Consider the following 15,665-nt stretch of genomic DNA (forward strand, 5'->3'; position numbering starts at 1 on the left):
TTATTGCTATACAATTTTATGTAAAACCCGGTTTCCAGGACATAATAATATTGTTAATATTTATAACAGTTGAATTATTTCTGACATTTTATAATAATAATTAGGGCGCGGACGTTTGTGTACGATCTCGTGAGTGCGAGTGAGAGCGAGCAACTTGCTAATTCACTTCAGCGAGCACTCGCACGCTGTGATTCTTCACGCGCGACACGGGATCGTGCATGAACGTTCGCGTAATATGCATTAGTGTATTAAGATAAATAAAACAAATCTATAATATTCTCTAATAATGTTAATTAATCGTTTTCCATTTTGGAGTGTCATATTGCAACAAAGACTCAATTCTTCATTATTAGATCTATTGAAAATAAAATTGTCCTGGAAACTGCCATTGTATATGTTAGTTTTCAAAACTGATTAGAAAAGGTATACATAATCAATATCTATGTTTCAAAAACGATCATAAAATTAGAATAATTATTTAAATAATTAATGAATGAATTTGACTATTGCTTTTATTTATTTCAATAATCTAACAAATTTTATAGGTTTGTTCATGTATGTTTCAATAACAGGACGCGATTATTCTTGTCGCGCGGTAAAAGTTAACACGATAGTCAATCAACTGATAACTTTTTCATAAAAACAAAAGACTGATTGGCTACTGTGTCGTGCGACAAGCGGTAAGTCCGTATCAGACTACGCATTGAAAATTGAGATTACAGATTGAAGATTGGAAATTTGACCAATCGGGAAGAAGCACACAAATATTACTTTTTCCTGATTAGTCAAATTCCCAATCTTCGATCTCTAATCTCATTCTTCAATGCGTATAGTGTGACACGGGCTTTACCGCGTTCAGTGTATAGAAGCCATAAAACTACATACCGTACATACTATATACGTTCAAGAATTATTTCATTTGGTATGTAAGAGTCATTTTCGTTATGTATGTACGTACGTATATGACTGAACACTTATGTGAAAAATGTCACGATATATATTATTATTTTGTAATTGTCATAAATATTACGGAACGAATATGAAACACAAAAGGATGAACGTTAAATGTACAGTTAATAGAAATCGTAAGAAAACATGTATTATACGTACAATTGCACAGAACAGTAAGTAACATTATTTTATTTATTTAAAATAATATAAAATATTTTCAGCGCATTGTATACATTCAGCACAACATATAACCTATTATAACCTATTTGACAGAATATAACCTTTTTAATCAAGTTAATAATCAATAAATCAATATAAGCCACAAAGATGTATAGATTTTGCACAGTATCGTTGTTTTAACTTCCTTTTTAGTTAAATTCTTTTTTAATTAAATTCTCGCAGCAACACATTTTGATCAATTGTGTCCAAGTAAATAAAATTTTAAGATACTTTATTTTTACAGAAAATAAAAACAATCTTTCTATAATTGCTAAAAATAATCCACGCATTGTTCTGGAGAAAATAAAATTAATTATTCATGATAACAATAGTAAATATTACAATTTTAAATTCTAAAACTACGTGTGAAACTTACATTGCATTTTTATTTCCTACACTAACAATTTTTCTATTCCTTGCAGTAAATACAGAAATATCACAAGATGTTTGCACTATTAATATAAATACTGATAAGCATGTTAATACCAATAGTATGAACAATGCCATTGATTTTGACAATAATACAGAAATTTTTCTTAATAATGAATATGACCATAATGCAATAAATAATGTTAATAAATAATACACATATTGATTCTGATAATGCCATAATACTTTGCAAAGATTGTGAATTACGCAAACATATTGCTACAACGTGTATTACGTTGAATTTATCTAAAAATGAAGTGGACGATTTGGCGAATTTTATGGGACATTACGAAAAAATTCATAAACGCCACTACCGGCAATCAATACCAGCAGTAGAGATCATTCGTATGACAAAGTTTCTTCAAGCAGCATTAGGTGAAAATATGCAACAAGAATCTAATAATAGTGATTCAGGTATAATTATTTACCTTTATTACTCCATATATTTATATAGTTCTTTTTATAAAATACATTAACTATTGTATAACGTTTTTCTATATTTTTTATTACACATACGTATTTTATCAAAAGACAAAATTAGGTAAAGGCATCTATAATCCGATTCAAAAAATTAATAATAAAAATAATGTTATACAACCGCGGACGTCGATGTGTAGAAATTGAGTGGAATAACAATAAATAGTATGAATATGTAAAGTATTAGTATATAATATATTTACATATTGTTGAAGAGAATCTAAATTGAAACGTTTCATTGTCGTAATCATTTCTGCTCCGCTCAATTTTTGTGCATCGATATTCGCAGTTGTGACACACATAAATCTTAGTTTTATGAATCAATTTTAATATATATAACATATATACATAACAGTTATCATAATATTATATTATTAATAATAGAGGAGAAAGTGCAAGATACTAGTGAAGATACATTGAGTGAAGAATCGGAAAGCGATGCCGAAACATGTATGATAAGTTCACGTAAACCTCTTTCAGTACAATCTAAAAACAAATTTTCTAAAACTTGCATAACAGATAAGCAAAAAAAATCAGTAAAAAGCAAAATTATACGTCAAAATCGTACAATTGCGAATAGCGACAGTGATTCTAAAACTTATTCTCCAAAAATGAAAAAACGTCGCAGTAGTAAGTTTATTTTTACTTTTACTTCATACAGTGTCTTTACAAATTTATCAAATAAGAGTGTGTTCTCTTAAATACTATTTAGTATTGTTTTCATGATTATGTCAATATATTGAGCTCTAATGTATAATGCAATTTGATTCAACAATTTTAATATACATAATAATAATATTTGATTTAAGAAATAATAATAATTCCTTGCTAACTTAATTTAAAAATTTCATTTATTTATATTATTTATTCTTATATTTTCCATTTTTAATTTTTACATTTTCTACATATTTTTATAATTATAATTTGATTTTATTAATAATTAAACAAATTTCTCAGTATTTTAAAGAAAACTTATATAAGTAATCCGAAACTAGTATAAATTAGAATAACATGAAATTAGTAAAAAATACATAAAAATTTAAATTAAGTTCAGGTGAATCATTACTTTTTATATAAAATAGTATTATTGATTATAATATTTTATTTATTTTGTAGCGTCTCCATTTGGTCCAACAAAAAGAAGACGTTGGATAGAAGAAGAACGTAATGTAATAATGAAAGAATTTCTAAATGAAATTAGCGCTTCACAACTACCATCTAACAAGAAAATTTCCCATGTAAAAGAACAAAATAAGTGCTTAGACAATCGATCTGTTGCTCAAATTAAAACATGGATCCATAATTATATATCTGGCAAAATTAAACGCCACTAAATGCATAAATGTTTATTCAAAAATATTTTAATCGTTTATTAAAAAAATACGATAATTATTTTTACTTAAGTTTTTAACAATCGCAGAAACATTAACTGTTTGTGATTATACATGTGCAATATATCATGTTCCATATACTATTATATGTGTTACTACATGTGCACTATGTCATTGTATTGAAAATATTTTAAACTTCTTTATTTTTTGCAAAATCAAATAAAATATCTAATAATTTTAGTTTTGGACACAAATAAAAGTTAACACAATGTTATAAGAATTTCACAAAAAAGAAAGTTAACGAAGCGGTACTGTGCAACCATTCGTTTTTAGGGCATATGTCGATATTAACTGTTTGTGATTACATGTATAATACATTATATGCCATACGCTATTATATATATGTTATTATATATGTTTATATGCACTATGTTATTGTATTGAAAATTTTTAATTACTTTGAATAAATATAAAATAATGATGATACTCTATTTTACGATTGCACATAAAATACATGTTTTTATAATTCTGATTATCCGCACATTTAATGTTTATCCTTCTGTATTTTTTATTTTTTATACATAATATTTATTATAATCATACAAAAATAACATACCTTATATTACAGCTTTCATGCATAATGTAACCGATACGTACAAACGAAACAAATTGAAATGATCCAATGACGCTTATAAGCTTTCTTCAGATAAATTTTTATAGACAAAATCTAACTCAAATCTTAGGAAGACCTTCGCATCAAACATTTCATGTGAAGTAGGGTAATCAATCAGCCATCGACGAGATTAAAGACTCGCTGTTCTTCGAGCAAATCTTCAAGACCACTATGTTGACTCGCTGAGTCCAGGGATAATTGAAGAACACTAATGTTACTAATTGCATCTGTTATTTCACAAAAACGATTAGAAATTTAATCTAATTTGTACATTTATGTATACAATATATTATATATATATATTTTTTTTCTTTTATATATAATCTAAAATTGTACTTATATTTATATATATAATACCTTATATATTAATCATCACGTCACGTTAAAAATATGACAGAACATGTACAATGAAATCCTGAATAATACGATATATAAGTATTGATTATGTCACATATATATGTATATGTGTCAATACGGCGGTGTTCATAATTTTTTAATAACGGAATTTTTAATACATGTAACAATCATATTACTCTTCACGCCATGCAAAAATTTAACCATTATCGTTATCAATGCATCAAAGTACTTACGTTATAATTCAAATTTCATACCTTTTGCGACACTTCTGTATTTATTTAATTTAATAAATAACATTGGATTATCTAATTCATTAAGAAATTAATTATATTTTTCAAACTAGTTGATAATAATTATTCACAATCCTTCGTAATTAAGCACCATATCGTAACTAATCGATCGCACTAATGTAGTAACAGATATGTTTATATATGTATATAATAATTACATGAAGAGAAAGTTAGATTACGGAACATTAATTTTGACACTATTTATTTAACTTAGATATTAATTTATATATGTTTTCAAAACACGGGCATTGATTATGATTTTTCTGAAGTCCTTAAAACTGCCTCATATTATATAGTGGCAGCTTCCGGGTCATTATCATTTTCAATAGGTATAATATTAAATAATCGAGTCTGTTGCAATTGAAAATTAATTTTTGTAATTGAATAATGACTATTAATATTATTAAAATTATGTTATACATATGTGTGAGGATCAACTATAACAATAAACATGTTTCATTTATTAAAGGCAGTTATGAGAGTATAAAAACATAATATGCAAGCGTGCATTGTAAATTTAATACATGAGTATATATGAAATCATAATCTTTAAGACTGTTTATATAATAATCTACCTATCCCGTAAATTTTAAATATTTCCAAATCTTTGTATTAGGCATTCATCAATGACATGTCAATTGACGTTTTAAGTGTAGAAAAATCTGTTTAATTAAAGATGAAACATATATGAGTTAATATCTAAGTTAAATAAATAGCGTCAAAATTAATGTTTGGTAATCTAACTTTCTCTTCATGTAATTATTATATACATATATAAACATATCTGTTACTACATTAGTGCGATCGATTATGATATGGTGCTTAAGTTTAGTTAAAAATGTAATATTAAATCATAACAAAATAATGAATGCATTAAATTATTCCTCATAACAAAAATATTTAAATTTCTAATTCATACATATATAAATTATCATCTATTATCATCTTTTATATGTAATCTTAAATTGATAATCTCTAAGGGCCTATCCAGACACACTTGTATATAGCGTTTTCGATTGTACACGGTTTGAACGACCCAAGGTTGATTAATCACTATTTTACTATAAATGCAAGTCTATCATTGGTGGAGAGGTTGCAATGATGTCAATAAGGAAATGAACCAATCCATTTCCTGATGTATATGTTTATGCGACTATGCAAGTTTGTCTGGATAGGCCCTTAGAGATTTTCAATTTAAGATTACATATAAAAGATGATAATAGATGATAATTTATATATGTATGAATTAGAAATTTAAATATTTTCGTTATGAGGAATAATTTAATGCATTCATTATTTTGTTATGATTTAACATTACATTTTTAACTAAACTTAAGCACCATATCATAATCGATCGCACTAATGTAGTAACAGATATGTTTATATATGTATATAATAATTACATGAAGAGAAAGTTAGATTACCAAACATTAATTTTGACGCTATTTATTTAACTTAGATATTAACTCATATATGTTTCATCTTTAATTAAACAGATTTTTCTACACTTAAAACACGTCAATTAACATGTCATTGATGAATGCCTAATACAAAGATTTGGAAATATTTAAAATCTTCAGGATAGGTAGATTATTATATAAACAGTCTTAAAGATTATGATTTCATATATACTCATGTATTAAATTTACAATGCACGCTTGCATATTATGTTTTTATACTCTCATAACTGCCTTTAATAAATGAAACATGTTTATTGTTATAGTTGATCCTCACACATATGTATAACATAATTTTAATAATATTAATAGTCATTATTCAATTACAAAAATTAATTTTCAATTGCAACAGACTCGATTATTTAATATTATACCTATTGAAAATGATAATGACCCGGAAGCTGCCACTATATAATATGAGGCAGTTTTAAGGACTTCAGAAAAATCATAATCAATGCCCGTGTTTTGAAAACATATATAAATTAATATCTAAGTTAAATAAATAGTGTCAAAATTAATGTTCCGTAATCTAACTTTCTCTTCATGTAATTATTATATACATATATAAACATATCTGTTACTACATTAGTGCGATCGATTATGATATGGTGCTTAATTACGAAGGATTGTAAATAATTATTATCAACTAGTTTGAAAAATATAATTAATTTCTTAATGAATTAGATAATCCAATGTTATTTATTAAATTAAATAAATACAGAAGTGTCGCAAAAGGTATGAAATTTGAATTATAACGTAAGTACTTTGATGCATTGATAACGATAATGGTTAAATTTTTGCATGGCGTGAAGAGTAATATGATTGTTACATGTATTAAAAATTCCGTTATTAAAAAATTATGAACACCGCCGTATTGACACATATACATATATATGTGACATAATCAATACTTATATATCGTATTATTCAGGATTTCATTGTACATGTTCTGTCATATTTTTAACGTGACGTGATGATTAATATATAAGGTATTATATATATAAATATAAGTACAATTTTAGATTATATATAAAAGAAAAAAAAATATATATATATAATATATTGTATACATAAATGTACAAATTAGATTAAATTTCTAATCGTTTTTGTGAAATAACAGATGCAATTAGTAACATTAGTGTTCTTCAATTATCCCTGGACTCAGCGAGTCAACATAGTGGTCTTGAAGATTTGCTCGAAGAACAGCGAGTCTTTAATCTCGTCGATGGCTGATTGATTACCCTACTTCACATGAAATGTTTGATGCGAAGGTCTTCCTAAGATTTGAGTTAGATTTTGTCTATAAAAATTTATCTGAAGAAAGCTTATAAGCGTCATTGGATCATTTCAATTTGTTTCGTTTGTACGTATCGGTTACATTATGCATGAAAGCTGTAATATAAGGTATGTTATTTTTGTATGATTATAATAAATATTATGTATAAAAAATAAAAAATACAGAAGGATAAACATTAAATGTGCGGATAATCAGAATTATAAAAACATGTATTTTATGTGCAATCGTAAAATAGAGTATCATCATTATTTTATATTTATTCAAAGTAATTAAAAATTTTCAATACAATAACATAGTGCATATAAACATATATAATAACATATATATAATAGCGTATGGCATATAATGTATTATACATGTAATCACAAACAGTTAATATCGACATATGCCCTAAAAACGAATGGTTGCACAGTACCGCTTCGTTAACTTTCTTTTTTGTGAAATTCTTATAACATTGTGTTAACTTTTATTTGTGTCCAAAACTAAAATTATTAGATATTTTATTTGATTTTGCAAAAAATAAAGAAGTTTAAAATATTTTCAATACAATGACATAGTGCACATGTAGTAACACATATAATAGTATATGGAACATGATATATTGCACATGTATAATCACAAACAGTTAATGTTTCTGCGATTGTTAAAAACTTAAGTAAAAATAATTATCGTATTTTTTTAATAAACGATTAAAATATTTTTGAATAAACATTTATGCATTTAGTGGCGTTTAATTTTGCCAGATATATAATTATGGATCCATGTTTTAATTTGAGCAACAGATCGATTGTCTAAGCACTTATTTTGTTCTTTTACATGGGAAATTTTCTTGTTAGATGGTAGTTGTGAAGCGCTAATTTCATTTAGAAATTCTTTCATTATTACATTACGTTCTTCTTCTATCCAACGTCTTCTTTTTGTTGGACCAAATGGAGACGCTACAAAATAAATAAAATATTATAATCAATAATACTATTTTATATAAAAAGTAATGATTCACCTGAACTTAATTTAAATTTTTATGTATTTCTTACTAATTTCATGTTATTCTAATTTATACTAGTTTCGGATTACTTATATAAGTTTTCTTTAAAATACTGAGAAATTTGTTTAATTATTAATAAAATCAAATTATAATTATAAAAATATGTAGAAAATGTAAAAATTAAAAATGGAAAATATAAGAATAAATAATATAAATAAATGAAATTTTTAAATTAAGTTAGCAAGGAATTATTATTATTTCTTAAATCAAATATTATTATTATGTATATTAAAATTGTTGAATCAAATTGCATTATACATTAGAGCTCAATATATTGACATAATCATGAAAACAATACTAAATAGTATTTAAGAGAACACACTCTTATTTGATAAATTTGTAAAGACACTGTATGAAGTAAAAGTAAAAATAAACTTACTACTGCGACGTTTTTTCATTTTTGGAGAATAAGTTTTAGAATCACTGTCGCTATTCGCAATTGTACGATTTTGACGTATAATTTTGCTTTTTACTGATTTTTTTTGCTTATCTGTTATGCAAGTTTTAGAAAATTTGTTTTTAGATTGTACTGAAAGAGGTTTACGTGAACTTATCATACATGTTTCGGCATCGCTTTCCGATTCTTCACTCAATGTATCTTCACTAGTATCTTGCACTTTCTCCTCTATTATTAATAATATAATATTATGATAACTGTTATGTATATATGTTATATATATTAAAATTGATTCATAAAACTAAGATTTATGTGTGTCACAACTGCGAATATCGATGCACAAAAATTGAGCGGAGCAGAAATGATTACGACAATGAAACGTTTCAATTTAGATTCTCTTCAACAATATGTAAATATATTATATACTATATATATATTATATACTATATATATATACATATTATATATTACTAATACTTTACATATTCATACTATTTATTGTTATTCCACTCAATTTCTACACATCGACGTCCGCGGTTGTATAACATTATTTTTATTATTAATTTTTTGAATCGGATTATAGATGCCTTTACCTAATTTTGTCTTTTGATAAAATACGTATGTGTAATAAAAAATATAGAAAAACGTTATACAATAGTTAATGTATTTTATAAAAAGAACTATATAAATATATGGAGTAATAAAGGTAAATAATTATACCTGAATCACTATTATTAGATTCTTGTTGCATATTTTCACCTAATGCTGCTTGAAGAAACTTTGTCATACGAATGATCTCTACTGCTGGTATTGATTGCCGGTAGTGGCGTTTATGAATTTTTTCGTGATGTCCCATAAAATTCGCCAAATCGTCCACTTCATTTTCAGATAAATTCAACGTAATACACGTTGTAGCAATATGTTTGCGTAATTCAGTGCCTCTTAATGTATGTGGTATTTGTGCACTACATTTTTTAGAAAAATATCGCATAAGGATACATGCCCTTAAATATTTGAAATAGCGCTTACTGCTATTAGGTATGCCGAATACATATGGATTTTTTTCAGAAACATTTGCATCCTGTCGGTGCTTCAAAATTAATTCAATACATTGAACTAATTCCATGTCTAAAATCACAGGCACTGTGCGTCCTAATTTTCCACGAATTAAGAATCTTACGTATTTATCAGCAACCTACATAAAAAAGTTATAGAATTTTTATTTTGCATTGCATATTAGTTTGTATTTTATTTACACATAAAAAAATAATTTTTACCTGTTGTAAATTGGTTCCTAATGATTTATATAAATCAAAATATGCTTCTTTTGTTATACCTTCGCGAGTATTAAAATCTTCTATAGTAACACGTTCAATTTCTCCTGCTCTTCTCCTGTTAAAAACTTGTGTAGACGTAAGTGTAACTTTTGCAAGTTCCAGCCATGTTTTGTACATAAATTTCTTCTGAAGTTTTGTGTATAATAATTTTCTTTCGTTTTTTAGATATGAGTGTAGCTTTTTTATATCTTCCATAGATGGAAGCGTAATTTTTTTCTGTCTTTTATATTGTGTTATATTTTCTTCCACTGTTTTGTTTATAGAAATCCCATAATCTTCTTGTACTAATTTTAAAAAATTTTCTGTACTATTTTGCTTCTTTATATCATTTGTTTTTATGCACTCTGTTATTAACAAATTGCCAATTTGTTTTAAATTTGTCCCAATATTTGATGCAACTGATGGTGCACCATATTTTTTATTAATGCTATCAAAATGTGCTACTTTATTTACTGCTTTAAGACAATCATCATATATAGAAGGATTATATATATCAGAAAATTCTATTACATCAGGATTATATTCTTTTACTGCGATAAGAAACCGTCCTAATAGTCGAAGTCTAGCACGTATCATATCTTGTTGATGCTGAAGATTGTACTTGATACATAATTTGTTTGCAAATGTTATTAATAATTTATCGTATCTAATACATCGTGTAACATCATCTTCCCTCAAAACTGGGAATAAAACTTTTCTTACTGTCTCACTTGCACATTCATGTATTCTTCCCATCACAGCACGTCCTAAAATTTGTACACTTCTGCCTTTGGATACACCTACACATTGCTTAAAATGATGCCTGATATTATTTTTAGTGAACCATCCTTTACATTTTGCACAGCTCGTAAAATCTCGTACTGTTTTACAACTATTTTTGGCAGGTCTTCGGCAAACAATTAACTCTCCTGTATTTATGGCAGGATCTGTATTAAATATGAAATTTCCTTTTCTTCTAATAGTTTCGATAATTTTTTTCCTCTCTAAATTACCTAAAACAAAAATAATATTGAGAAATGCATATTAATAAAGAAATGCATATTAATAAACTTGTGTAAAATGTATATACATATTAACAAGATTATTAATACTTATTTTATTTATAAAAAATATACAATATTCTATAGAATTAAAATAAAAAAATATGATCACCTTTTGGCAATAACAGAAATTTTTTTACTTCAGGTTCCAATTTATGCACGTTTTCTAAATGGCGTGCAATTTTACTTTGAAACTTTTTACAATAGTAACAAAAATTCTTTTTTTGAAGTCCCTTAGGCTGGGAGAATGGAATATGTAAATTGTCTTCTTTACAACCAAATGTATTTATAAAAGAAATGTCTATCAGTGATTCTGAAGAATTTTTATCATTAGTTGTAGAATTATTATTGTGAATGCTTTCATGTTCTGTAGTTTCGTTTTCAACTGTAATTTCCGATGCTGAAGGTAGATATTCAGAAGTATTTGTTATATTTGCACAAGCAATTTGTGTGTTGCTAATAATGTTATCATCATCACAGGAAAATATTATATTATTATCACTATTATTGTAAATCGTAGAAGTTTTGGCAGTAGTGAGATCATTCAATATACTAGAATTATTGTCATCATCATAGGGAAATATCATGACATTATTGAGAACAACACCAGTTTCAGAATTATTGGCATTGTCATTATCAGAAAATGTCATATTATTATCAGAATTATTACAATTCATAAAATTATTGATATTAATATCTATAGTGTTACAGCCATTGTCATTATCATGAGAAAACATCACATTATTATCAAAACCAACATTATTCATAGAATTGTTGGCATTAATAGTACTATCTACTATAGTATGATTTTTATCATTATCCAAGGAAAATGATATATTATTATGAAGATCATTATCAGTCGTAGAATTATTGGTATTGATATCATCATTTACCGTTTTACAGCCATTGCTATTACTATAAGAAAATATTACGTTATTATCGAAATCAGTATTATTCGTAAAATTGTTGGCATTAATAGCACTATCTACTATGTTATGACCTTTGTCATTATTGCAGGAAAGTGATATTTTATTATTAGGATTATTATCATCCATAGAATTATTGACATTAATGTCATCATCTACTGTATTGTAACTTTTATCGCAGGTAAATGTAACGTTAAGATTTACAGCCTTTACTCTACTATGCTTATTATCACATTTATTGGAAAATACTATGGCATTCTCAGAATCAGCATGTTTCTTAGGATTATTGGCGTAATCTTCAACATTTATTGCATCGTGACCATATTTATTACCATAAGAAAATATCACATTTTTATCAAAATCAGTATCATTCGTAGAATTGTTGGCATTAATAGCTTTATCTGCTATGCTATGATCTTCGTCATTATCACAGGAGAATGATATATTCTTATTAGGATTATTATTATTCATATAATTATTGGTATTAATATCACTATCTACTGTTTTATAATTATTATCGTTATCACGGGAAACTGTTACATTAAGATTTATAGTCTTTACTCTACTATTCTTATTATCTTTGGAAAGTATCATGGCATTATCAGAATCAATATGTGTATTATTGACATTATTTATTGCATTATGGTCATATTCGTTATTAAGAAAAATTTCTGTATTATTGTCAAAATCAGTGGCATTGTTCAAACTATTGGTATTAATATGCTTATTAGTATTCATATTAATAGTGCAAACATCTTGTGATGTTTCTGTATTTACTGCAAAAAATAGAAAAATTTTTAGTGTAGAAAATAAAAATGCAATGTAAATATCACACGTAGTTTCAGAATTTAAAATTGTAATACTTACTATTGTTATCATGAATAATTAATTTTATTTTCTCCAGAACAATGCGTGGATTATTTGTATTTAAATTTTTAGCGATTATAAAAAGATCGTCTTTATTTTCTGTAAAAATAGAATATTTAATTTCATTTATTTGGACACAATTGATCAAAACGTGTTGCTGCGAGAATTTAATTAAAAAAGAATTTAACTAAAAAGGAAGTTAAAATAACGATACTGTGCAAAATGTATACATATTTATGGCTTATATTGATTTATTTATTGATTATTAAGGTTACTTGATTAAAGATTACTTGATTAAAAAGGTTATATTCTGTCAAATAGGTTATAATAGGTTATGCTGAATGTATGCAACATGCGCTGAAAATATTTTAATTATTTTAAGTAAATAAAATAAAAATGAATACTTACTGTTCTGTGCAATTGTACGTATAATACATGTTTTCTTACAATTTCTATTAACTGCACATTTAACGTTCATCCTTTTGTGTTTCATATTTGTTCCGTAATATTTATGACAATTACAAAAAAACAATATATATCGTGACATTTTTTCACATAAGTATTCAGTCGTATATATACATACAAAACGAAAATGACTTTTACATATCAAATGAAATAATTCTTGAACGTATATAGTATGTACGGTATGTAGTTTTATGGCTTCTATACACTGGACGCGGTAACGCTTGTCGTACGACGCAGTAGCCAATCAGTCTTTTGTTTTTATGAAAAAGTTATCAGTTGATTGACTAACTTTTACCGCGCGACAAGAATGATCGCGCGTCCTGTTATTGAAACATACATGAACAAACCTATAAAGTAAAATTTGTTAGATTATTGAAATAAATAAAAGCAATAGTCAATTTCATTCATTATTTAAATAATTATCCTAATTTTATGATCGTTTTTGAAATATAGATATTGACTATGTATATCTTTTCTAATCAGTTTTAAAACTGTAACATATACAATGGCAGTTTCCAGGACAATTTTATTTTCAATAGATCTAATAATAAAGACTTGAGTCTTTGTTGCATGATATTCCAAAATGAAAAACGATTAATTAACATTGTTAGAGAATATGGATTTGTTTTATATATCTTAATAAACTAATGAATAGGACGTGAATTTTCGTGCACGATCCCGTGTCGCGCGCGGAGAACCGCAGCGTGTGAGTGCGAGTGAGAGCGAGCAACTTGCTACCTCACTTTAGCGAGCACTCGCACGCTGTGGTTCTCCGCGCCCGACTCGGGATCGTGCACGAACATCTGCGTCCTAATAATCTCTTATTGTTAATGAAATTAATCTTTAATACAAAAGAAATCTGTTCGCGAAACTAAAGCAAATGCGTATAACAATCGCAAATGCGATGCGTCCATCCACGAAAAAAATCTAACAAAACAGCAGAAATACAACTATGAAACTTTCCGATTTCTATTCGAACTATATAGGCTCTATCAATACAACCTATTTTACAATTTTTTACAGGAATGATTCTGCAAGTACATTTAAAGTCCTCCTAGCAGTAACATTATTGTACAAACAGTTTTAGACACTGCCTTTTTATAAACGTAATGTTTTAAATTCGTTATACACACTTGAGCATATTCTTTACACTTTCACAACTACACTAATGTAAATTGAACCAAGTACACGCTCTTGTCACAACTAAAACAAAACCGTATTGTTTTATCTTTCAAAAAAATTGTTGTATATATTAAACCTATCAAAAAAACCTGTCATATATATTATCAAGAGATATATTAAAACCTTTAAAAAAAAACTTGTATATTAAAATTTTCAAAAAAGCTATTATATATACTTTCTACAAAAAAATATGATATCAGGAAATGGCACCAAGTGGGACTAAAAAACTATGAAAAAAGTTGTACACTATTTCTATAAAACTCTTCTATAAAATTCTATAAAATTAAAAAATTTTTTAATATATTTAAAAAATAAAAATATTTAATTAAAAGATAAAAAAATATAAAAAATTTAATCAAAATAAAAAGATATTTATTAAAAAACGCAAAAAAACTTGGCGCTGCTACACCACAAAGTATTATAAAGCAATGAAATTAATATGTAGTTTACTGTAGCAGCGCCAAGTTTTTTTGCGTTTTTTAATAAATATCTTTTTATTTTATCTGTGTTATGAACACAGTCAAATTTTAGATATTATTATATATGATCATATGAAATTAATTTATATCATATCATTTTATATAATTACAATCTATTTTTGTTCGGGTAAACACGGTCCAGTTGCTCGTGCGCCGCTCACGCATATACTTGCTATCTATTATTGTATTATTGTAATCAATATTTTTTTCTGTAATGTGTGCGTGAAGTATGTTTTTGATATATACATCATTATTAAAAATAATAACGGTTTTAATATTTCAACTTATATAAAGGCACCTTTCGGGACTTAAGTATTTTACTTGTGAGTATATTAATTAAGAAATATATATATAAAGCTTATATTTATTAGAATCATTACTAGAAATACTACTTTGGAAATATATATTATGATTTACGATATATATACATCGGTGTGTATTAATTT

At 26.1% G+C, this 15,665-nt stretch overlaps 2 protein-coding genes across 5 annotated transcripts; one reads left to right on the plus strand and one right to left on the minus strand.

The window, feature by feature from the left end:
- The first annotated feature begins 273 nt into the window (after positions 1 to 273).
- On the plus strand, positions 274 to 3,893 carry LOC136999737 (uncharacterized). 2 transcript variants are annotated; one of them, XR_010890054.1, is made up of 4 exons: positions 274 to 1,124; positions 1,795 to 2,013; positions 2,461 to 2,706; positions 3,193 to 3,893. XR_010890054.1 is itself a non-coding variant. In XM_067354371.1 (4 exons), the coding sequence occupies exons 1-4, from the start codon at positions 986 to 988 to the stop codon at positions 3,408 to 3,410; spliced, it is 642 nt and encodes a 213-aa protein (XP_067210472.1). In that variant the 5' UTR covers positions 275 to 985; the 3' UTR covers positions 3,411 to 3,893. The 2 variants fall into 2 exon arrangements, 1 of the variants encoding a protein (XP_067210472.1); XM_067354371.1 differs by having other exon boundaries at positions 275 to 1,124; positions 2,461 to 2,526.
- A 3,074-nt stretch (positions 3,894 to 6,967) lies between these two features.
- On the minus strand, positions 6,968 to 14,834 carry LOC136999735 (uncharacterized). 3 transcript variants are annotated; one of them, XM_067354367.1, is made up of 7 exons: positions 13,502 to 14,834; positions 13,094 to 13,192; positions 11,413 to 13,002; positions 10,201 to 11,252; positions 9,644 to 10,118; positions 9,086 to 9,151; positions 6,968 to 8,419 (listed from the first exon to the last, which is right to left on the minus strand). In XM_067354367.1, exons 1-7 carry the CDS (start codon positions 13,638 to 13,640, stop codon positions 8,202 to 8,204), a joined length of 3,639 nt encoding a protein of 1,212 aa, XP_067210468.1. In that variant the 5' UTR covers positions 13,641 to 14,834; the 3' UTR covers positions 6,968 to 8,201. The 3 variants fall into 3 exon arrangements, with proteins under 3 accessions (XP_067210468.1, XP_067210467.1, XP_067210469.1); XM_067354366.1 differs by having other exon boundaries at positions 8,906 to 9,151; positions 13,502 to 14,814; XM_067354368.1 differs by lacking the exon at positions 9,086 to 9,151 and having other exon boundaries at positions 13,502 to 14,832.
- Positions 14,835 to 15,665: the final 831 nt, after the last annotated feature.

This window comes from Linepithema humile, chromosome 4, assembly GCF_040581485.1.
Source record: "Linepithema humile isolate Giens D197 chromosome 4, Lhum_UNIL_v1.0, whole genome shotgun sequence".
NCBI classification, from domain to species: Eukaryota; Metazoa; Arthropoda; class Insecta; order Hymenoptera; family Formicidae; genus Linepithema; species Linepithema humile.

Coding starts and splice junctions, on each gene's coding strand:
- LOC136999737 (XM_067354371.1), top strand. CDS start 986: ATGTCACGATATATATTATTATTTTGTAATTGTCATAAATATTACGGA. Junction 2,014..2,460: donor ATCTAATAATAGTGATTCAG/GTATAATTATTT, acceptor TATTAATAATAG/AGGAGAAAGTGCAAGATACT. Junction 2,527..3,192: donor GGAAAGCGATGCCGAAACAT/GTATGATAAGTT, acceptor TTTATTTTGTAG/CGTCTCCATTTGGTCCAACA.
- LOC136999735 (XM_067354366.1), bottom strand. CDS start 13,640: ATGTCACGATATATATTGTTTTTTTGTAATTGTCATAAATATTACGGA. Junction 13,003..13,093: donor AATTATTCATGATAACAATA/GTAAGTATTACA, acceptor TATTTTTTGCAG/TAAATACAGAAACATCACAA. Junction 9,152..9,643: donor ATCTAATAATAGTGATTCAG/GTATAATTATTT, acceptor TATTAATAATAG/AGGAGAAAGTGCAAGATACT.